At 50.4% G+C, this 24,111-nt stretch overlaps 1 protein-coding gene across 10 annotated transcripts in view; it reads left to right on the forward strand.

The window, feature by feature from the left end:
- The window catches only part of ptprua (protein tyrosine phosphatase receptor type Ua), a 142,459-nt gene extending 118,791 nt beyond the window's left edge, over window positions 1-23,668 (forward strand). For 2 of the 10 annotated variants that reach the window (XM_027009770.3, XM_027009768.3), the window contains exons 14-31: window positions 1,003-1,141; window positions 1,965-1,994; window positions 2,375-2,538; window positions 3,981-4,168; window positions 6,111-6,183; window positions 6,758-6,834; window positions 8,536-8,553; window positions 10,895-10,931; window positions 13,671-13,768; window positions 14,176-14,292; window positions 14,590-14,744; window positions 15,285-15,420; window positions 16,800-16,949; window positions 18,885-19,199; window positions 20,660-20,785; window positions 21,666-21,823; window positions 22,336-22,471; window positions 22,552-23,668. In XM_027009770.3, the coding sequence (XP_026865571.2) occupies window positions 1,003-1,141; window positions 1,965-1,994; window positions 2,375-2,538; window positions 3,981-4,168; window positions 6,111-6,183; window positions 6,758-6,834; window positions 8,536-8,553; window positions 10,895-10,931; window positions 13,671-13,768; window positions 14,176-14,292; window positions 14,590-14,744; window positions 15,285-15,420; window positions 16,800-16,949; window positions 18,885-19,199; window positions 20,660-20,785; window positions 21,666-21,823; window positions 22,336-22,471; window positions 22,552-22,614 (2,180 nt within the window). In that variant the 3' untranslated portion in view covers window positions 22,615-23,668. Of the gene's footprint in view, window positions 1-1,002; window positions 1,142-1,964; window positions 1,995-2,374; window positions 2,539-3,980; window positions 4,169-6,110; window positions 6,184-6,757; window positions 6,835-8,535; window positions 8,554-10,894; window positions 10,932-13,670; window positions 13,769-14,175; window positions 14,293-14,589; window positions 14,745-15,284; window positions 15,421-16,799; window positions 16,950-18,884; window positions 19,200-20,659; window positions 20,786-21,665; window positions 21,824-22,335; window positions 22,472-22,551 lie in introns of those variants that run through there. The other 8 variants (XM_027009771.3, XM_027009772.3, XM_027009773.3 and 5 more) reach the window with 8 other exon arrangements.
- The last annotated feature ends 443 nt before the right edge of the window (window positions 23,669-24,111 follow it).

Consider the following 24,111-nt stretch of genomic DNA (forward strand, 5'->3'; position numbering starts at 1 on the left):
TGCGCCGCGTGACTTCAGTAATGATGTGTAAATCATTGTCATGTGTAAATGTTTTTGTGATTGAACACCTGAAACAGATTACACATTTCTCCTAAGTGTTGTCATCGTAACGGTCGAGCTGAACAGTGGTAATAAGTGACCACCGCTAATGCTGAAATCACGCGCATATGGAATCGGGGTAGATAAAGTCCGTCCAAACCGCTGTGCTTTCCTGACGCCCACAGCTCAGGTTCATCCGCGCTGTATCTGGCATGGGTCAGTGACCCTCTCTTTCCCTCTTGCACGCTCTCTCTCTCTCACTCACTCACTCGCACGCACGCACGCACGCACACTCACACACTCACACACACACACACACACACACACTCACACACACACACACTCACACACACACACACACTCGCACGCACGCACACACACACACACACACTCACACACACACACACACACACACACACTCACACACACACACACACACACACTCACACACACTCACACTCACACACACACACACACACACACACACACACACACACACGCACTCACGCACACACACACACACACACACACACACACACGCACGCGCACACACACACACACACACACACAGCCCTGTAAGACTTCTGTAAGGGTTAGCCCACAGCACTGAGCTCGCGTTCCCTCCCCCTTATAGCCTCTGTGTCCTAGAGTGCGAGTTCTGTGTTTAAACAGTGCTTAAGAAGTGGCCAGGTTGTTACCGCAGCCATAACTCACATATCTCACATTTCCTACTTTGGTGTAGAAATGTCAAGACGATTCCAAACAAGTGTACACCTAGAAATTCCAAACGGGGACACAGACGTAGTCTCACTGCAGTGAGGTCTGTACTGTCTGTCTGCAGGACGTGTGCTCCTTCAGTACCGCATTAGTGCTTGAACAGAAACTGAAACTGGCTGTGTGGTGACAACGTTTGTTATGTAGTCAAGTTTTGGACAAATACTCTCCCCCCCCCCATTCTCTCAGCTGCATGTAAGGACCATAAGCGAGCTTTGGAGGTATCCCAGCATGCCGAGGACATGGGTCTGATACTGGGAGCCTGTGCTGGTGGATTAGTGGTCCTTATACTTCTGCTGGGAGCCATCGTTATCGTCATCAAGAAAGGGTAAGTGTGTGTGTGTGTGTGTGTGTGTGTGTGTGTGAGTGTGTGTGTGTGTGTGTGTGTGTGTGTGTGTGTGTGTGTGTGTGTGTCTGGCGGTTATCAGACGTCAGCAGCAGCACTACCCTCAGGCTCTGACGCCGTGACACCACAGCGTGTCACAAAGCACATCCTCCCCACGGCAACACACTCGCACGCAGACATTCCCTCCTGCCGGACGGGACGAATAGCCACTAAGTCAAAGTAAAATAACAGAAGCTTTCTTCTTCTGCGAGGCTTCCCTAAGCCAGCGTTAGCTGGGAGCCAGCTTCACCGCCCCAGCCGAACCTTCCTCGCCAGCGTCCTTCACGCCATCGCCTGGTCACGTGACCTGGCCATGTGAGGCTCTGGTGTCCAGAAGCCAGTACTCAAGGACTTTTTAGGCTCAGTGGTCCTCTTCTGGGTCAGTGGCTTTAGTTAAATGTGAAAAGCATGTGGGGTCAAGAACTTTGTTGGGGTTGGGAGCCTTTTTTTGAGCCCTGTTCTTCTGCCCTCTGCTACACACCGATTTACACTCGTAGCGGAGTGTTAAGTGTTGACAGAGGTTGCTTGTAATCTTTGCTGCTTTAAGCATATCTGATGAGGAGGGTCACACTGCTGACTGTGGCAGTAGGTAATCACCTCCCCGACCCCCTCGGCTACTGCTGATATGTGCCAGCTTACGTCTTTGCATTCTGAACAGTGAACTGAACCCTGCCACTCGCTGTGCTAGCCCAACTGCTATCTCACCTCTTTTTCTCTTGTTCTTTCTCTCTCTCTTTCTCTCTCTCTCTCTCTCCATCCTCCCTAGAAGGGACGTCTATTCTTACCCGTACTACCCGTAAGTGAAACCCCCTCCTTTTCTTTCCTTTTACCTTCATCCCTTCATCCCTTTCTTTGCCCTCCTTTGTTTAGCTTGACTCTGTGGAGATTAGCCCAGCTATCTCGTCCTTATCCTCTATTCGTTCCCCAGGTCACCCCTTCGCCTCCTTCCTACTCTCCCTATCATCCCATCGCTGCCGCCCGCCGCCTTCTGCTCATATTATTCTGATTCCGCACCTATCCCATGATCCTCCCTTCCCGTCCATTCCGTCGCCTTACCATTGTTGCCGCTCATGTGTCTCTCTCTCTCTCTCTCTCTCTCTCTCTCTCTCTCTCTCTCTTTCTCTCTCTCTCCAATCCCTGTCTCTTCCTTTTTTTTCCCCATCTTTCGATTCGCAGCAGGAAGAAAGTGAACATGAACAAGGCGGCGATGACCTACCGTCAGGAGAAGAGCCGCCGTCTGGGCTCGCTGGACTGCGGGCCGACCGAGCCCAGCACGCTGCAGCAGGACGAGCGCACCACGCACACCTTCCTGGACACGCACGGCTGCGCTGGTGCCAGAAGTGAGTACCCGGGGCGTCGGTCTGCCGCGTTGGGTGCGAGAGCGCCCGCTGATTGCCCAGCAGTTCTGAGACATGACCAGGGATGCTCATCCGGGCCTGTAGCACAGCCACAGTAGTATGTCAGGGTCAGAGGGCAATCGGCTTGGCCAGCTGAGTTCCGCGTACTGAAGAGCACAGCTGCTGTAGCAGTATGGAAGTGAAGCGTTCATCGTGATGTTTCTGTTCCTTCAATATCACAGGAACCCAGACAGCAGCAGCTGCTAAGGCCGGTTGAGGTTGAATAGACCTTTTGTTTTTACACACAAACTCATCTAATTACAAGAATTCAACACGATGGTCTCCACTCGTGTGTGTTGCAATCATAGATGTAAATGCCCTTGAACACATAGTAGACCCATACAGGTTCCCCCGCCTATATGTCTGTAGTAGCGAATACTGTAGCGCTAAGCCCAGCCACACTTAGACCCCCCACCCCCACCCCCAGCATCGCGGTACGCTCTCGGGAACCACGGCCACGCTCTCCTTTCGGAATGCCGGCACGCTTCTGCTGAGAGATGGGTAGGTGTGTGGCTCCAGGTGCCCATTCGACCGAGAGCACTGAATACCGCTTGCTTTGAGGAATAGAAAGTGCGCGGATACACCTACACACACGTGCGTTTGTGCCCACACACACTCGCAGGCACAGTCTTGTGAATTGCACTTACTGAAACGCGGCTTTCACGTAGCGCGGCGCAGTCTACAAGCAAATGATGTGTATTTTTGAAAGAAGTTCCGTTTTCCCAGGCCCCTTCCTCTCCCTGCCATCTCCTGTGCCAGTTTGCGCTGTCTTGTAGTTCTTTCTTCCGTGATGCGCGATTAGAGATCTCACACTTCAGCTCTCCTCGTGTGGCTGGACATTCTCCCTCCAGCCTTTAGGAGCTGAAGGTTTGAAGGCACAAAGCCAGATTTCAGTGAGTCTCCGGAATATTCCTACTGAACTGGGAACGACTCGTAATAGAACCCTGAACAGACTGAATATGTTTGTCCTCTGAGTGAATATATCCATAGTCTGTTATCTGTTAGTGCACAATGTGTATTATCTTATTAATCTTCTAAACTCTATTCCATTCTGGTGTTTTCAGTCTCAGGAGATGCTGTTTTGCTCTGCTGTCTTATGGCTTATGGTATGTGTAGGTTAAACTGGTACGTGTGTGTGTGTGTGTGTGTGTGCGTGCGTGTGCGTGCATGTTTGTGTGCCCACACGTGCATGCATGTGTGTGTGTGTGTGTGTGTGTGTGTGTGTATGTATGTGTGTGTGTGTGTGTGTGTGTGTGTGTGTGTGTGTATGTATGTGTGTGTGTGTGTGTGTGTGTGTGTGTGTGTGTGTGTGTGTCCATCCATGTGGGTGTGCCCACTCGTGTGTGCATGCGCGTGTGTGTGTGTACGTGTGTGTCTCTGGCCAGCTGAGCAGCGGTGCTCGGTGAATGAGTCCAGCAGTCTGCTGGGCGGCTCTCCGCGCCGACACTGCCGTAGGAAGAGCTCCCCATACCACACGGGTCAGCTGCGTCCGGCCGTGCGCGTCGCCGACCTGTTGCAGCACATCAACCAGATGAAGACAGCCGAGGGCTACGGCTTCAAGCAGGAGTACGAGGTGAGGGCAGGGGTGGGCGGAGCCAAAGGGCTGGGGGTGGGGCTTATAGGAGAGCTTGTATCAGTACTTCAGAGCTGCAAAGGAGGTGATATCCATCATAGTAAGTCCAAGAGCTAGGGAAATTGCACTTAAAAGGCACACAAGTATTCTTCAACTGTAATATATGTACTTGAAAATACTTGAAAAATGAAAAATCTTGACGTTTAATGTTTTAGGGTTGTTTTAGATATGGCTGCATTTGAATGTGCATCAGAAGTCAGTGCCAGAAGTGAGTCTAATAAATGACATTTGATTTCAGTGTTTCTAAGAGTGAGATGACTGTGAGGTGAAATTAAGGTTTCTGGGAGAAGTGAAAGGTCTTAATCCCCATTCATCTGCCACACTATGCGAGGGGGGTTTCATAGAGGTCTGTTAGGGGTGTCTCGTGGGGGTCTGTGAGGGGTTTGTGAGGTGTGTCTCATGGGGGTCAGTGAGGGCTCTCATGATCACCATGCTATCATGATCACCTCGGACAGCGGTGGGTTGGAGGGCACACGACACACCCCAGAGCTTCCAAGGGTGCTCAGAACTGCCTCGGAACCTCAAAACTGCCTCAGACCCCATCTACGTCAGCACCTATCGAGCGCAGGTTTAGGATGGGCACTGTCCGATCCTTGGGGGCACGTCACATCTTGTCAAGCATCTGGCAGAATCGAGGACATGAGAGACAGAGAGGCACGGAATATTGATTGTGGAACTGGATGCGGGAACATTAACTAGGGAATGAGTCATGTGAAAGTGTCCCGCTGAGCGCCGTCTGGAGGGAGTCGCACCTCCCTGAAAGACAGGACATATGGAGATACAGAGCTGGAGAGATGAGGACACGGTGGGGGTTCTTGGTGCAGCATAGGAGGTAACAGGAGGAAGGTTTGTGAAAAATTGTTTGAGAGAGAAACTGAGACAAAAGCCCTGTCCACTGGGATTCAGCCAGGGCATTTGTAACTTGAGGGGGGAGTTGAATTAAAGGTGGCATTATCTGGGTGAGACACAGGGGCGTAAGTAATCCTCTCATCAGCATGCCGGCCATGCCCTGACCATAGATGCAGAGCCACCCACCCCACACTCCTTCACCTACACGCACACGCACATGCACGCACGCCTGCTGCCTTTGACGAGGAATTAGCATCCTCATTTCAGCAAAGCCGTACAACCCATTCCGATGTGGGCCCCGGCTGCCGGAGCGTGTAGTGGCCGAGGGGACTTAGTAGGCAGGGGGTGACGTGTGACTTCTGCTTGTTTCTCGGGGCCCTTTTTTCTCGCTCGTGCCTATTAGGACCCAAACGGTGGGCGCCGGGCCGCTCCTGGGGTCAAAGACACGCACGGGGAAATTTAGCGCATGGAGAAAGTGATCGGATGCTGCATGGCTGTCTCTGTCGGAGCTGCATGCCATTCCTTCCTTCTCGGTGTGCAGTAGGAAAATCAGAGCGTGGCTGATGGAAAGCTAATTAATGGACAGAAATCGAACACTAAAATGTACGTTTGGCAGCTATTTGGTGAGGTATTAGTTGAGGTTTTGGTTTTTACGTGCATATCCAGCGCAGCAGGTATGTGGTGAACGGCCTGGTTGTGGGCTACTGTGCTCCGCTGTGTAGGGGAGTTGCAGCTGCAGAACTGGAGCTGTTGTGCATGCGAGCTTCACGGCGACACTGTCATTTGTTATTGTGGGTTTGCTCCGTCGGCTACGTTTCCTATGACAAATGTCCATTTACACTGTGTTATTTCCTGCAGATGAATCAACGAAAGTACACTGTCGTAAGAAATGCTTGTATGTGCACAGTATAGGGTTTTATCTTTTGCATACATTAAAGCTGACACACTCATTATCTGGAAGATTAAACTTGGACCACTCACCGTCAGTAAACACTGTTCTGTTGTTTTTGTTTGTTTGTTTGTTTTTGCACAGAGCTTTTTTGATGGTTGGGATGTCACCAAAAAGAAGGACAAGACCAAAGGCAGACATGATACACTGCTGGACCGTGAGTGTTCCTGAACAGACAAGAACACCGATAGTCTTTATGCTGCCAAACTGAACAGCCAACAGAACTATTAGTCTTTGTTCTGTCAAAGTGAACAGCCAACAGAACTATTGGGCTATGTGCTGTTTGAGGGAACAGCCAACAGAACCGTCATTCTTCATGCTGCTGGAGGGAACAGCATTAGGAACTGTTACCCTTAACGCTGTCAGGGACACGGTTGCCTCTCACAGTCACGATGTTGAGGAACCATTTCTAATGTGAGTCAGTGAAGTCCTTGTACGTCTCTGAGTTAATGGATAAGATCTTTAGAGTCTGGGTTTAATGGAGAGCCCAGCGGCCTCTCTGTTTCTTAACTTTGATGAGCTAATTTTAGTACCGAGCATCAGCAGATATGTAACTTAGCAACTACTTAAGAAGAACATAATGAAAACATGAAATTGAAAATATAACAAACATATAGTCGGCAACATTGTTAACAATGCAGCATACAAAAACACTGCAGCATACAAAACCCCCCACACAAGTTAAATATTCATGGAGCTGTGTGTGAGGTGTTTGTTTTTATCGCTTCCAGACGAGCGCCACCGTGTCAAGCTGCACTCTCTCCTGGCGGACCCCAGCTCCGACTATGTCAACGCCAACTACATTGACGTAAGCTCCGGTTGTTTTGTATGATTCTCAACTCACGGGATGTTATGGGGGGTGGGGTTGGGTGGGGGGCGGGCCCATGGAAATTGGGTTTATAATTTTACGCCACGGACTTTGCGTTCGCACGAAGACCCCCTAATACCCCCTCGTGCCACCCCTGTCGGCCTCCCGGCTGGCTGTGGTGGGCCTCGTCCTCAGCACGACTTCTGCTCAACTCCCAGGCTTTTCCCAATGCTACACCAGTGAGTCCAGTCAGTCAGTCAGATGAAACAGGGCTGTGTTTACACCCTTAAACACCAGGCCTATTGTTATTTATTAACAATGATTATTCTTTAACGACTGTGAATTACTCAGTAACTGTGTTGAAGCTATTATGGAAGAAATGTACTTGAGGAATGAGAGTTTAGCCCCTATGTCTCGTCCTGGTAGTGTCAGTCTACACTGTACTTCCAAAGAGCTGCCATTTTGTGGTTTTTCTGAGGTGGTTCACCATTTTTTCTTTCTCTATCAAACTTTCTGGGATCTTGGGACATTTACGGTATTCCCACTTTGGTGAACAGGTTATCATAGCGATTTAAAAGTCAGAGTGGGAGGATGCGGGGAGACCGAGGCCGTCTGTTTCCAGCGGCGGTGCATTACTCTTATATTCATCACTAATAGCATTCGTTTAGACAGGAAAGGAAGGTCCATTATACAGGAATGTGGTTTCTGAACCTTTTTTATGAAGCTGAAAGGAAAATGTAAAATTGGCTCAAGGTTTAAGATGAATAATGGTGTGCAAAACAGAGGACATCTTTGTAGTATTTGGTGAAAATGAAGGACACCCAGCAGTACTGCTAGCTGCTCTGTACAGGACAACCAGCAGAGCAGGGAACGGCACTAAAATGGTGACTGAGACAGACACGTTTCCAGCTATGTTTCTGCCTGGACAGAATCTTCTAAAATAAGAACAAAACATCTATATTAAGGTTTGAGACACACAGGCAGAAATAGTGCAGCAAAACAGTTCTTTTTATAGCAGGGGATGCAGTGGAATTCTAGTCAGCTATTCAAAAGTTCATTGTGTCCGAAAATATTGCAGATAGCAGGAAATGGCACTCAAACGCTGCACACTGTGGAGGGGAGGCTTACATTCAAACGCTGCACACTGTGGAGGGGAGGCTTACATTCAAACGCTGCACACTGTGGAGGGGAGGCTTACATTCAAACGCTGCACACTGTGGAGGGGAGGCTTACATTCAAACGCTGCACACTGTGGAGGGGAGGCTTACATTCAAACGCTGCACACTGTGGAGGGGAGGCTTACATTCAAACGCTGCACACTGTGGAGGGGAGGCTTACATTCAAACGCTGCACACTGTGGAGGGGAGGCTTACATTCAAACGCTGCACACTGTGGAGGGGAGGCTTACATTCAAACGCTGCACACTGTGGAGGGGAGGCTTACATTCAAACGCTGCACACTGTGGAGGGGAGACCTGTACTCCAACGCTGCACACTGTGGAGGGGCAGCTTTGTGTAAGGTGCTGCTAGGATACAGGCTTCATGTGATTGCCATCTCTAGGTCAGGCTCTAATATTTCTGCCCTGGTCACTTTAATTAGCCTCTCCGTCTTCCCTCCGTCTTCTCTTCGTCCCTCCTCCCTCATCTTCTTTTCCCCTTCCTCTTCCTATTGCTCATTCCCCTTTCATTTGGGATCTCTTAGATTCGGATAAACAGGGAAGTAAGTACTCTCCTCTCCTCTTCTCCGTCACCCGTCCATCCATTTCCGTGTGCCGCTTTCACTCTGCCTGTTCCCCCAGTTACAGCCGCGCAGTTTTGCGCCTGCCATCTCGCGCTCGGCATGCTTTACCTCGCCACAGTAATCTGACTCGGCCTGAGGCTTAAAGCACCACCCCCCTCCACGCAAGGCTTTCCAGAACAATCCCAGATCACCTCCCACGGACGCTTCCCGTTCACGCCGCCTCCCGTCCCATCATCCGGGTCCGCTGTGGTGTGACTCGCGGCCGTCCCGTGGAAGAGCGCAGCCGACGGCGGGTCTACTGAGTGGGCGGGGAGCGGTCACGCCCCTCCCTCTGCATGGCGCCGGGCCGCTGGCCTTTAACAGTGTGGCACTCAGCGTGTGAGCTGCTCTCCTCCCAGCGTTCGCTTCGTTTACCTTTTGTTTCCTGCGCGTTGCAGTTCCAGTGCTTCGTTTTCTCCACGCGGGCTTGGTCACGGTCACACCTGCCAGCGTCTCCCACATACCCACATGCCTGACGATGTACAACATTTGCTTTGCGGCTTTCAGATTCCTCTCGGAGGCCACAGTGTGGTTGACCTCCTTATGCAGCGCGGGAGTATTTCAAGAGCCAAAATTGACTTGTGAACGTACCAGCATTTCAGTGGGATATAAAGGACTTTAAAAGACCTGTTAGATATGCAGCACTCTGGGTCAAATCTACCTCAATTCTCTAGTAGGTTTGACATAACATGAAGAAAATTGATGCTGCTAATTGAGTTGAAATTGCAAACCTAATTGTTAGTACATTTCTTTTGGCAACTCTACTGAGACTGGGTTTGTAATTGGTTGAGAACCCAGTTTTTAACATTTAAAGAAATGATTAATGTTGACAACTCTGCAGGTAACTTCAAGTCCAAATGACCAGGTGCCGTGTTCGTGACATTTTAGTTTTGCACACACTGGTTTGTCCGGTTTGGTTTGCGTATTCTCATTGCTATCATTATGTAATCTGCATGTCACTCTGGGTTTGCCTGCTGATGTTCCTGTGCCTATGGGAACTGAGGCTGTGTGTGCGAATCTGTGCAATTGTGTGTGTGTGTGTGTGTGTTGGGGGCCCAGGACAGGCTTGCAGGCAAAAGCACTGGCTCAGTGGAATAAACGTCAGGGGATTCGGAAGGGCGGAGAATGCATTCACACTCGCATGCGTGTGTGAGCGGAGAGTATCAAAGGCTGTCTTGGGAGAAACAGCAGCGTCCTCGGGGAGGGACAGGGGGTGTTTCTTCTCTGCACCTCCTCCTCTGGCAGCTGCTCTCCACGGAGTGATGCATGGAGTGTGGAGAGACCAAACACACCACCTCCACCAGAACTTAGTCAACATATGGCCATGTTCTACCCCTGTGTGTGTGTGTGTGTGTGTTTACACAAGCAACACGCATGTGTGTCAGCGTTGCCTGAAGCAGAATTACATGCCCCAAAGGACAAGATCCACAATATAGCGCCTATAAAATAAGCCAGTGAGGGGCTGTGTAATCGGAACAGGAAACATAAGGCTATTATGTTGGAGAATTTGGATCTGTGTGAATCAAAAGAATTGTCACCTGCTTGACACATACAATAGAAGTGGCGATCCATGCACCAGCCAACGAGCCAGGCCAGGCTCCCGTGTGTGTACACTGTAATTGGTCCTAAGACCAATCACCTACTTGTTCTCCTGTATTGAGTTTCCTACATCATCTGAGCATGCTGCCATAACTCTCATCATCACATCAATAGTATCATATCATTGTAGGATCCATCGTCTACCTGCTACATTACTTCTGTCAGTAATAAGACAAGTTACATCATTGTCTTTGCCATAGTGAAGGTGATTGTGTTCTCTTCGGTACAGATGGTAATTATGTTGGATTGGTTTTATGAGCTGTAGATGGGCATTTGGCTAGAGGCAGGGTTTACTTTGTTGTGTGTCACATCTCAGGTAAATTACTGTTGTTCAGCCTACAACTCTCTTAGTGATCCAGGATTTAAGGGGTGGGGTTTTAGCTGTAATTTTCTTGTCAATGCAAAGTGAAGAACACAAAGAAAACAGCAATTTAGGAAATTTGTTGGAAAAGGTGCAAAGACATTTTTTCCCTTAAATATTCAGTATACCTACACTTTTATCCATCTATTATGATAAGACTGTATATATGCATGTTTGAATATAACACCCTATCTATCTATCTATCTATCTATCTATCTATCTATCTATCTATCTATCTATCTATCTATCTATCTATCTATCTATCTATCTATCTCTCTCTGTCTGTCTGTCCATCTGTCCATCTCTGTCTATCTACCTCAGGGCTATCAGCGGTCCAACCATTTCATCGCCACTCAAGGTGAGTTCCTCGCTTCTATTTTCTGTGTGAATAGTGGATTTGAATCTGTGAATATCGATGCCTAAAGCTATGTTTGCACTCACGTGTGCTCGTGCGTGTGTGTTCTCTCATCTGTGTGCTCTCATGCGCGTGCGTGCATGTCCTTTTATGTAAATGTGTCACCAGTTTCTACAGATGTGAAGGTCTGAATTATTCACACAAATACTGTAACTGGTGGATGCAGCAACGTCAGAGGACTACCTCCACCCACCTCACAGCCACAACGGCTCGTCCTGTCTGTCTCCCAGGCTCATGTCTTTCTGTCCTGTCTGTCTGCCTGTCTCATCTCTAGCTATCCTGTCTGTCTTTCTGTCTCATCACTCTCTCTCCTGTCTGTCTCCGTCTCATCTCTCTTTCTGTGTTCGATTTTGGTGCCTCTCTCTGTCTCTTCACTGTCTGCCTGCTTTTGTTCATCTGTTGAATTATGTGTAATCATTTGTCTTTGTTTAATACAGTTGCTGTTCTTTCTACAATACGCACATGTGCACACACAAAGGCAGGACTTTCATCAGAAGATCTTACATCTTCTTTAATCTATTTCAGATCTCCCTCCACATTTATATGCATAAATCCTAAAGCCTCTTACCACCACCCCCTCTCCCCCCCTCTCTCTCTCTCTCTCTCTCCCCCCCTCTCTCTCTCTCTCTCTCCCCCCCTCTCTCTCTCTCTCTCTCTCTCTCTCCTTTGACTCTGGGGTTATGTGTGGTGTGTCGTGTGGGGGGAGGTGTGGGGTGGAGGTATGGCGTTATGTGTGGGGTGGAGGTGTGGCGTTATGTGTGGGGGGAGGTGTGAGGTGGAGGTGTGGCATTACATGTGGGGGGAGGTGCGGGGTGAGATGTGGGGTGGGGGTGTGGGGTGGAGGTGTGGCATTATGTGTGGGGGGAGGTGTGGGGTGGAGGTGTGGCGTTACGTGTGGGAGGAGGTGCAGGGTGAGGTATGGGGTCGGGGGGAGCAGCTGCTGTCCTTCATGGCTCCACCGCCAGCACTCAGGGGTGATCACTACCACCCAGAAGTTGTCACCCCACTGAAATCCCTCGCAAAGGGATTTTACATGATGGGGAATGATAACTAGGGCTGAGTGAGAGGCATCTAATATTAATTACAAAGCAGTGCTGGTGCATTGTGGTAATATCAGATAGGAGATGGCTGATACACACACACACACACACACACACTCACGTTTGTGAGCATATGCGCACACAGCAGAGCCTAGGGGGACTCGCTGGAGGTTGTTAACCCCAGGCCATTGCAGGGCTGTCGGGCATCGCCCCGCAGGCTTCCATGGCCGGTGGCGTGCAGCTGGTGCCATCCTCCACACACCTGTAGCCCTGAGCTACGTCGCGCTGCCAAAGCAGCTGAAGCCGCTCGCACGTATAAACAAAACCGCTGGAATCTGAGCGGCATTTAATGCCAGCGGATTCCAGAATGCACCTTCCCAGAGTGGGGTTTTCCAAACACGAAAGTGCAGTCTAGCTTGAAGGTATGGTAGGGATATTCTCCCAGGTTAAGATCACCCACATCATCTGGCTGTGCCAGGGCCCAGGCGCTGCTTCCCACCCTTCTGTCCTCCAGCGAGGGTCCCTGTCTGCTGTCTTTGGCTGGTGGAGAGACTGACATGTAAAAACCCAGCATCAATGACACAGCTAATAAATTCATCCCAGCCCAACACCCACTATAACACCAATATTGTGTCAGTGTTAACACAGTGTTGTGAATGGTCTACCAGCCAATAATAATCTGGTTAGCAGTGCTCAGAAGCTGATTGGTTTCCAGGACGGCATGGCAACAGATGGACCACAGATGGTCAGAACAGCGCGCTTATTAAAAACACCTAGAAAAGACATCTTCCTGAGAAAGTGGCCGGTTAGTTCAGGTATGAGGTAGATGGTTCAAATAAAGGTGAGTTGGTGAGTGTGTGTTGCTCTTCTGCAAATGAGTAGCCAAATGAATTCAGTGCCTCGTGCTGTGCAGTTATAAGCCCTTAACCGTAGCCTGCCTGGGTTTACAGTATACTCAGACTCTGACTTCACTTTTTTGATTTTAGTGTGTCTTTATCACAGAGCAGTATCTTCACCTCAGCTAAAAATATGTTAAGATAAGGAGAGAGTGAGTGCGAGCGAGAGAGACGGACTGTATGCACAAGGTATCATCACAGAGGCAAAATCTCTGACAGCGCGTGACGCGTGTCCCCCTCTGGTGGCGGGCGGCAGGGGCGCGGCCGAGCCTAGGCTCCATCTCTTCACCGGCTGTGGGCGTCAGACGACACACGGCGGCGTTCCATCAAAGCCCGAGCTGTCCCGCTTGCGTTTTCCCCTGCAGCTCTGCTCTCCCTTCGTCTGCCCCGCGCCTCGCTATTTTTGGAGGTCTTTTTTCTCCCCGCCTCTCTCCCTCTATCACACGTTCTCCTCCTCTCCTCCCGTCGGCGTATTATCTGGCGTAAATATGGCTTTTCACTCTCCTTCACACTCCCCTGCTGCTCGTGTGCTATGCCTGTATCTCTTATATTCCTCCATATCTTTCATCTTGTCTTAAAATCCAGACTGCGGCTGTTACCCTCTTCTTCCATCCACACTGTCCTTTCTCATAGCCCTCCACCCCCAACTCCCTTTGTCCTTTTCTGCTTCCAGCAACATGCATCTCCTCTCGTTCATCTCTCTCTCTCTCTCTCTCTCTCTCTCTCTCCCCCCCTGCCATCCCCAGGGCCAAAGCAGGACATGATCTATGATTTCTGGCGTATGGTGTGGCAGGAGAACTGCTACAGCATCGTGATGATCACCAAGCTGGTGGAGGTTGGCCGGGTAAGTCTCTCCTACGTCGGGCCACGTCCCCCTGCCGCCTCCCTCAGACCCCTGCCTCCGTGCCGAACGGGCCCCGGGGAGGGACCGAGGAGGGCCCCGTGCCAGATGAAGGAAGGGTCTTGGCGGTTTGTTTTCCCACACCTGCGGCACAGGCGATCCCCAAAGCCCCCGACACTCCCCCCCAGGGCAATTTGGCACAGCTTGCCTTCGCTTCAGAGTCTTAATTGATGAGTGAAAAAGGAGCGGAGCGTAGCGGTATCACGTGGAGCACCCTCGCTCCAGCACTCGGGCCGTAATTGTGTTACACATTGTGGTACACGTTGCCTTTTTTCCCAATTATACTTTCCATTTGGATTCCAACAAGTCAGGTAACATTTCCGTGTGTGTGTGTGTGTGTGTGTGTTCAGATGAAATGCTGTAAGTACTGGCCTGACGACAGCGAGCTATACGGAGACATTAAGATCACACTCCTGAAGACGGAGACGCTTGCCGAATACTGCGTGCGCACCTTCGCCATGGAGCGGGTTAGCGCCTCGCCCCGCCCCACTCTCTCCCACAGCAACTAGCCTATTTTTGTTGATCCTTTTCAAGGCTTCTCTGAAAATACTCTAAAATCTAACAAGCACATAATGCTATTGATTGTAATAGCGTGACTGACTCCTTAATCCCAAAACACAACCCAAATACTTCACTTGTGTAATTGTTTTGTTTTTTTTCTGGAGAATGTGCTCAGAGATGCGTCGCCGCAGGGACTTTTTCACGTAGGCTTGGTAAACAGCACATCACTTACCCGTCTCGTACCTGTGTGCCGTCTTCTCCAGCGGGGTTACCCGGCCAAGCACGAGGTGTGTCAGTTCCACTTCACGTCCTGGCCGGAGCACGGCGTACCGTACCACGCCACTGGCCTGCTGGCCTTCCTCCGCCGGGTGAAAGGTTCCACACCCCCTGACGCCGGCCCTGTGGTGGTGCACTGCAGGTACACGTGAACACACGCACGCATACATAACTATGTAATTACTATGTAATTAAAGTGGTTTTTTTTTGTTACAGGCAGGAATGTACTATTTTGGAAGAAAAGCCTGAGAGCTGTCATGGCAGGACTGAATGATCAGTTTCCTTCAGGAATAGCAATTTGGAATGAACACACTGTTAATATTAATGCATTACTATCGTTAAGATCCGCATTTGTAGATTGTAATTGTGTTTGTAATATATGAAATTCTTTCATTTTTTAAGTCATGGTTCTCCTATAGCACCTGTAGCGCGTCCTCTGATTCTTCTCATGTAGGAAACAAGACAAATTTGTAATTGTGCTTTATAGATGCCTGATGCTGCCTATGAATGCTGAACACTCTCAGGATAACTTATAAAACACAACAGCTTTCTCAGTATTAAAATCAGAAATCGGGGAGAAAAATCACAATTAGATCTTTCCCCCGAAATCACTTGGCCCTTAGCCAAGCCCTTAGTCGGAGCCACTGACATGTCGGCGTCCGCGCCGGGTGTGTGTGTGCAGCATGGGGGCGGGGCGCACGGGCTGCTACATCGTCCTGGACGTGATGCTGGACATGGCGGAGTGCGAGGGAGTGGTGGACATCTACAACTGCGTGAGGACGCTCTGCTCCCGCCGCATCAACATGATCCAGACGGAGGTGAGGCGGGGCGGGCTCGTGCCGTAAATCTCACCCGCTCACGCGTAATGCTCTGACGTTCGTAAACCGCTGTCAGGTAACGGCTTTATGGAGCACTTGACAAGTGTTGAACGCTGTCTGAACTTTGTTTATTTTAATGAGATGTTTAGGCAATTAGGTAAGTGAGATAATTAGATAATATGCGAATTATTTATTTGATTCTGTGTCGGGAGAAAGATTGAAATTACAGATGCGGATATATTTAATAACAGCGAGTGCGCCACCCCAGCCACCCCTGCGCTTTGTAGCGCTCTCACTGTTTAACCCCATAATAGTCTTACCACCATGCATTTAGCTGGACACAAAAAAATAATGGCTATTATTTTCAGCGTAATCACTGTCTACTTCATAACGCACGAACATTTGGAAGGCGAAGACCACGGCCGCAAGTCCGACCCATTTGCAACTCATGAACTCGACACGATTATTGTGTCTAGACTGCTTTCGAATTCCCCGGAGATCTCTGGGGCCAAAGAGACACTCTGCCGCCCGCTCATATATCGACGAATAAAATGTCAGCGTGCAGGATCCAGCTGGTTGAGCTCACCGTGTCCCTCCGGCCTATAACTCCGGTTCAGGCTGGATTCAGGATTCGTAGGGAGGTTTTCCTAGCAGCTGTCGCCTCTGGCCTGCTCGCCGGGGCTCGGGTGTGGACGGCTGGAAAGCTGCTTTGTGACGATGGCTGCTGTAAAAAGCGCTGTTCAGATGTGCTGGACTTTCATGGCCGAACTTTACGAGAGAAAGAGAGAGATGAGACAGGGAGACATGCGATAACATCTATGCTTGTTTTTTCATCAAAAATGTACTTTTTGCCACGTTCTCTTAGTACCATACTAAAATGGTTTGTGAAATATAATAATAATCGTATTATATTATATATTATATTATTATAATAATAATTATTAGTAGTAGTAGTAGTAGTAGTACATTGTATTTATATAGCACTTTTCAAGGACCCAAAGACGCTTACAATAGTCAGTAAAAAGACATGGATAGACATATAAGACATGTCCAGTATACAGAAAATGTACAGATAGCACTTAGAGAACATGGGCCGGAGCTGGCATGTTGTTGACTTGTGTGGGAGTGTTTACGTTTGCTGCACAGCTAAGGAAACGTTCTGTTGTCCTGTCTGGCCCCGCAAAACAGACTTTCAACACTTTGTCATAGTGTGTGTTACTCAAGCAGACGCGTTTGGGTTCTGCCACTTCTCTCTCTCTCTCTCTCTCTCTCTCTCTCTCTGACGCACTATCACTCACACCCTCCCTCCCCCCTCTCTCTTTCTGACGCACTATCACACTCTCTCTCTCTCTCTCTCTCTCTCTCTCTCTCTCTCTCAGGAGCAGTACGTCTTCATTCACGACGCTATCCTGGAGGCGTGCCTGTGTGGGGAGACGTCCATCCCGATCAGTGAGTTTGCGCTCACTTATAAGGACATGCTGCGTGTGGACAGTCAGAGCAACACCTCGCAGCTCCGAGAGGAGTTCCAGGTGAGGCCCAGGACCCGTGAGGATGTGCGGGGACCCCTGGCGAGCCGCTCCAGGGCTGCCTACCGCACGCCACATTCCCCGTGGTTTTTCAGGGCAAGGCATTTTTTAAAGAGAACTGCAGATTCAGACCTCCAGTCCTCTTTCTCTCCTGTATCATTCCGTTTTGCAGACTCACACTTGTTTTCGTTCCCTCTCCTAGACCTTCATTGTTTTGCCGTGGACGTGAAGCCATTTTTCATGACAACCTGTAATTTCGGTCTTTGTTCAGTGGGGCGATGGTTGCTCTGCCCGCCGAAAGAAATCAACAGATGATTGCGATACGTGCGTAATTACAGTCTGCTCTTAAGCGGCCGGCTAAACGCGTGCGCCGCGGCCATGGCCAGATCCAGTCGCTGCGTTTCAGGGTAGAGGAAACAGCCGGCGAAGGCCTCTCAATGCGTCTGATTACCGTGAAAGGAGCCGGCCAAGAAAAAAAGAGCGGCGAAGTGGTCCCGCGAGCGCTCGTTTGACGTTGTCCGCTAATGCCTCGGCACGTCTCGCAGATTCATAATAACCTTTCACAAAACACCGGGCGTCTTCCACAGGGCATCGTAAACAAAAACCAACAAGCGGGCTGTGCAGAACACCTCGCCTAGCCGGGCTCTGTGCACGTTGGTTACGTCCGACGCAATTAGAACACGGGCAGCACGTGGGCAGCACGCAGCGGCTAAACGGGTCTCCTGCGGATCTCCAGACGGGCCGCTGATTGCTCGCCACCAGCCGCGCCGCCGCCGCCACCGCGGTGGTTTCCCTGCGCCTTTCCCCGCCTTAAGGCATTAACAGTCTCGCGTCCGCGTCGCCCGCGCCGCTTTCCAGCCACCCGCTCGCCGCTACATCGCGGCACAGAAGATTTAATTGCGTTGCCGCCAGGAGCCAATCGGAACGGGCCATTTGCGGAGCCGTTGCGGATGAGTGGGCGAAGCGAGGTGGCCGTCAGCTCCAGTCATCGACCGTATTGTCATTCCGATCCAATTCCGTCCAAGAGGGCGTAATGCGCCTGTTCATTACGGACGCGATTATCTTAAATTTGTTTTTTGCCATTAAGCCCCGCGCCGATTCCCCCACTGCCCACTAATGTGGTTCAGCCTTCTCTCACCCTGGCGATTAGAATGTGAAATATTGGGGAGTTGCAAACATTGACGGTGGTGAGTTTGTGTTAAGTAAATATGGCTTAGCCGCCTTTTTTCATCGGTTTTGTCCTTGCGCGTGCTCTCTCTCTCTCTCTCTTTCTCTCTCTCTCTCTCTCTCTCTCTCTCTCTCTCTCTCTCTCTCTCTCTCTCTCTCTCGGTACTGAAACAAAACTCTGTCATCTGTGGAAAGTTCTGGCCATGGTGCCCAACTGGCAGACGCGAGTCACGGCCCCATCACGTCCTGTCTACCCTCACAGCCGTGCTCAGCGCTCTGTGCGCCATCACTCATCCCTTTCTCTTCCTCCTTTCTTCTGCCTCTCCTCCATCCTGCTGTCACACTTTCTCCTCCCCGTCTCCTCTTCTTCTGGGCATTGTTCTCTCTCTCTCTCTCTCTCTCTCTCTCTCTCTTCCCTTCCACTTTCTCCCCTTCTCTTTCTCGCTCCTCTGTCTTCTCCCTCTGTTTCTCTCCTCTCTCTCTTCTTTTCTCTCTCTTTCTCCCCCCACCCTCTCACCCTCTCTCGCTGATCTTTAAAGAAATCAAATTGACCTTTTTTGGCTGTGTTAGTTCATGTTCCTGGTCATTTTACAGATGGTGCATTAGCACAGACTGTTCAAAAGACAGAGTTCTTGGTTTTCCAGAAACATCCATCAAAGGGCAACGGTGTGTTTCCCACTGCTGTGTTTTGCCGGCCCTTGGAAGCCCGCGCTTTTGTGTTGCCTTCAATTTCTAAGCCTTCTCCCCCACGGCCCCCCGCCCCGCCCCCAGACGCTGAACTCGGTGACGCCCCACCTGGATGTGGAGGAGTGCAGCGTCTCGCTGCTGCCACGTAACCGCGAGAAGAACCGCAGCATGGACGTGCTGCCGCCCGACCGCGCCCTGGCCTTCCTCGTGTCCGCCGAGGGGGACGCCGGCAGCTACATCAACGCGGCGCTAATGGACAGCTTCCTGCGTTCTGCCGCCTTCGTGGTGACGCCCCACCCGCTGCCCACCACCACCGCTGACTTCTGGAGGCTGGTGTTCGACTACGGCTGCACGTCGGTCGTCATGCTTAACCAGTTGAACCAGTCCAACTCTGCCTGGGTATGTGGGAATGAATATATATACAAAAGTATACACAAAAGAACAGTATAGACAAAAGAACAGTGCTACCCCTTAAACCGGACCCTAATTAACTCAGACGTGCATCTTTCCGGTGTCGAAACGCTAACAGCCTTCTACAGACTGAGAATAATGGACCGGCCCAGATGTCTGTATTTGCCCTGCTGTGGAAAGCTCCCTGACCTTAAGTAAAGGGACCGCCCATAGCCTTTGCGTCCTTGCTAGCCGGATGCGCTTCTCGGCTCGCCGGTCAGATGTGGCGCTGAGACGCTGCATTTGCAGGTTGGGCACGCGGGCTGAGAGCAGGTAGAGACGGTGAAAGGCTCCTCTCCGAGGGGCACGCACAGCAAGGGTCCCGCGTGAACCCCCTGGTTGGGGCTGGGGCGGCCGGATGCCCGTACGGATGCCATCTTGAATGTGTGCATGTTCCAGTGCAGAGAAGGGAGCTCTGGGACGTGTTTCCCCATTCTGTTCTCTGTCTGGATCCTGTGCAAGTGTGTGTGATTGTGTTTGTGTGCGTGCGTGTGCATTTTGCCGTTGTCCCCTATTGCATATGTTATGCTAGTGTTTGTGGAGTAGTTGTTTACACTTCACCCCGCTGTGCACCCGACTTCTTAACTTTGTCTCTCATGTCTCTTTCATGTCTCAATCATGTCTAACCCTTCTAAAGAGTGGATTAGTGCTCACACACCCTGCACCCTCTCCACTCTCTGTGTACGTGCACGTGTACACATCTGTGTAAATATTGCTTCTCTCCCACCACCCTGTTAATGCACTCACCGTGACAGGGCATCACCTGGTCTCTCTCCATCCCATTCACGCTCTCCCCAAGACTACCTTCTGCTAGCGCTGCACAGGGTTAGCATGTTAGCAGCGCTCTCGCCCGCAGACGCCGCTGTGAATGAAGAGGCGGGCGCGGGCATGGGTGAGCCAGTTTGCCTTTTATCGCCCCACGTCGTGGGTGAAAATGAGTTGACACGTAGAGGAGATGATCATCTTGTGAAATGAGTGCTGACTGAAACTTTAAAGGCGGCTGATATGGGGGAATGAGTTGAATATTTGATATGCTGCTGGCACAATTGAATTCGCTCCGCTGATTAACCCCGCCCTTCCCACACACACACACACACACACACACACACACACACACACACACACACACACACACACCCCACTTTGTTCCTGCTGTTTGCCGTCACGCTAGAGCCCCTCTTCACCTTTGTGTTCTCTTTATCCTCATCCCCCTCTTTAATCCTTGTGTCAATATCACTCTTGTTTTGTGTCCCTATCTGCCTTTCTTCTGTCAAATGCAAATTTTAACTCAAATATACTTTAGAAGCATGACTAGTAAGTGTATTAGTGTTGTTATAGCAATTTAGTGCATGATATACATGCTCAATATCTCTCTCTCTCTCCTCTCTCTCTCTCTCTCTCTCTCTCAGCCTTGTCTGCAGTACTGGCCTGAGACTGGCATGCAGCAGTTTGGACCCATGACAGTGGAGTTGCTCTCAAGGTCCACTGATGATGATGTCATCACACGACTCTACCGGGTCAATAACATCACACGGGTAGGTCTATGGCACTGGTCACTAGGTGGTGTTATGAAATACAACGTGCTCATTATTAGCCGTTCCCATCATGGTGTCAGCAGGGGGTTAACACTGGTGACACTCCATTATAACGCCCCATTAAATGCAGACCTCATTAAAACACTAGCCTGACATCTAACTTCCTCTGGCTTGAGTGAGTTTCTTTGGAGTTCACAACCAATTTACAGAAGCTAATGGCCTAAGAGGCTAATTGCTTAATTTATCTTTGCAGTAGCTGACCATAAGTAAATTCAGTTCAGATATATTTGAAGAAGCAAAATTGTGGTCAGTTATTCTTACAGAATAGTAATGTCTCTTAAATTGAAGATGATGTTTGCATTGCGTGTTTCTAATGTGCTCGGTGGGTGTGTGTCTGTGTGTCCATGTGTGTGTGCGCACGTGCATATAAGAGCCAGTCTACATCTTTAAATGTAAGAGTGCGTGAGTATGTGGATGATGGTGTGTGTAGACACAGCCTTTCAACCTCACCTCTACCTTGTTTGGCCATGACAGCTTCTTCAGTCAAAACCTTCTTCCCAAAGCTCTGCTGCCCTCAAAATGGACCCCCCTCCCACATGCCTGTCGATAAGTCTGTCACCCCTCCGTCAGCAGAGTTACCGGCACCTCAGCTCTGCTTCTCCTCAGCCTCTGTCCCACTGTGCCGGATGGAAAAATCCCCCCCTGCATCTTCACGGGACCCATGTGTAACTCTTGAGAGCGTCCCATCGTGGGACGGTGATTATCACCTCCTCGAGATGTCCAACCCCAAGAGCAGAGCCGCCTCTCAGTGCCCTGCTGAGCAAGTTCGTTCAGACGTTACGGACGCTAACGCGCTCTCTGCGCTCTCTGCTTCCCCCAGCTGCAGGAGGGTCACCTGGTCGTGCGCCACTTCCAGTTCCTGCGCTGGTCGGCCTACCGCGAGATCCCGGACTCCAAGAAGGCTTTCCTCACCCTGCTGGCCCAGGTCCACAAGTGGCAGCGAGAATGCAGCGATGGGCGCACCGTGGTCCACTGCCTGTGAGCTCAGCCGCACACCACCCCACCCCACCATTAGTTACATGTCCAGTTCATTAGGAGCTCCTGCAGCTCTTAGCTGGATCTACCAACCCCCTTTGCTGTCAGGTCTGTGTACTCCCAAGTTAATGACGTCATGGTACATTGTCTTGTTCTTTCCACAAACGTGCCAGTTCGTTCATTATTAACCTTTCCAGTAAAGCACAAATCAACATGCCTATGTGTTTATATGTACATGTAGATTTCTCTGGACTGCCTGTCACCTGCTGTTGTTGATTAGTAATTGTGTTTGCATTGCAGTGTTTACAAATAAATGTTACATCCAGACAGCACCTGTTTCATAGAATAAGTGGCGTGTTCACTCAGTGTACGTCGTACCAGCTGAGGCACCCCTTTAACAACCCCCCGACCAAATAACTGGATGCACATTGTTAAAAACGGCACCTTCTTTGACCTCTTCTCAGACATCGTTAAGAGTAAGTCTCTGAGAGAAAGAGCGCGGCTGTGTGTTTCAGAAACGGCGGTGGGCGGAGTGGCACTTTCTGCGCCTGCACCATGATAATGGAGATGATTCGTCACCACAGCATGGCGGACGTCTTCTATGCTGTAAAGACTCTCCGCAACTCCAAGCCCAACATGGTGGAGACCATGGTAAGCTCCTCGCCGCGCCGCCCGCGTGAAGCTTTGAACGGGCCGTCCCGCCGACTGACATGCTTTTACCGCTGTTCCAGGAGCAGTATCGATTTTGCTACGACCTGGCCTTGGAGTACCTGGACTGCCTAGAGGTCAGATAACACGCAGAGCCCTGATCCGCGCGCCAGTGCCAGTGCGAGAGAGCGCAGGCGAGGCCGGGCCTCGACTCTCCCCGCCTCCACTTCCTCTCCCTCTCCCCGGCCTCTCAGGCTCGTACAATCGGGCCTTCCTCGTCACTCGCCGGCATGAGAGCGTTCGCCGCGTCGCGGGAGGCCCCTACCATTCTCAGTTTTTTTTTCCCTCTCTCCTCTTTCCGTGTCTTTCTCTCTCTCTTTGGCTCAGTTGTGAAAGATTTTACTCTCGCCAGACGCTACCGGGCAGCAGGCCAGAAAGGGCGGTTGCTCGGGCGACCCTTATGCCTACCAGGCAGAGGTTGCGAATGACTCTCGTGCTTTGATTCTGCTTGCCCGGGCTCAGCCCAACTCTCTGCCTTATTCACCGATCAGGAGGAACGCAGTGTATTCGAACACCGTGGAGAGACTGCAGCAACATACTGGCCATGTCGTGTACGTAGAGTGTGTGTATCGTTATACCCTGTACATGGTGCAGTTTTAATGTGAATAAGCAATTCATGTGTTTCATAAAGGAAGCCCTGCAAGAGACTGGTGAGACAGAAACCCAGATCCGCGCCCACGCCGGGTGTTTCCAAAGCCGGACTCCGGATCCGTTTCGGTTCTTCGGCCAGCAGTGCCCGGGCCACATGGAGGTGGTTCCTGGAGTTTGGCTAACGAATTGTTCAGTGTATATACCGTAGATATTTTGCAATCCGTTTCTAGGTGTTGTCTCTGGTGTGTTGATTCCTTCTCTTTTGCCATGCGCACACGCGTGCGTATGCGTTCCAAAGGGGGGGGTGGGGGGGGGGGTCACCCATCCACGCCTCCGCATGCCTGTCCCGCTGTACGTGTCCCTGTGAGCCAGTCCGCGCCGGGTGTCCTGCGTAGGACACCCACAGCTATCATGAAACGCAATGCAAAAAAAAAAAACAAGGTGAGGCATTCACTAAGAGTTGCTTTTTAAATTTCTATTTATTCATTGTGTTTTCTTTTCTAAATAGTGTAAAATATGATTAAATAAAACATTATGATGTTGCTTTTATATTGCTGCCTCTCTTTATTGTACGGTTTTATTTTTCTCTTCACCCAAACCACTGTGAACAACATGAATTATAAATTACAGCAGGCAAATTTACACCAGCATTGTTCTGACCCAGCTACCTCACATGCTTTTCATAGTATGCTGGAACGTGATTATAATCTGTGAAACGGCGCACGTTTGAGATGTTATGGGAGGGAACAAAAAAGCATAAACGACATTAGAAACCCCCGGCCCTTTTCTGTTAACGGCCAGCTTGTTTTATTGCGTGTTCACATGGCTGAGGGACGCTGATAAGGCCGATCGGCATGCTCTACGTGCCCCGCGCTGACCTTGCTCCACTCCACCCACACATCTTATTGTCCTACATTACGCAGCGACCTCGGTACAAGCCGCTCCTTGGCATGTGGCTATTCTCACTCACGTGTGCTCCAATTAGCCTTTCA

The sequence above is a fragment of the Electrophorus electricus genome, chromosome 6 (assembly GCF_041902795.1).
Source record: "Electrophorus electricus isolate QZ-2024a chromosome 6, ASM4190279v1, whole genome shotgun sequence".
Classification (NCBI taxonomy): domain Eukaryota; kingdom Metazoa; phylum Chordata; class Actinopteri; order Gymnotiformes; family Gymnotidae; genus Electrophorus; species Electrophorus electricus.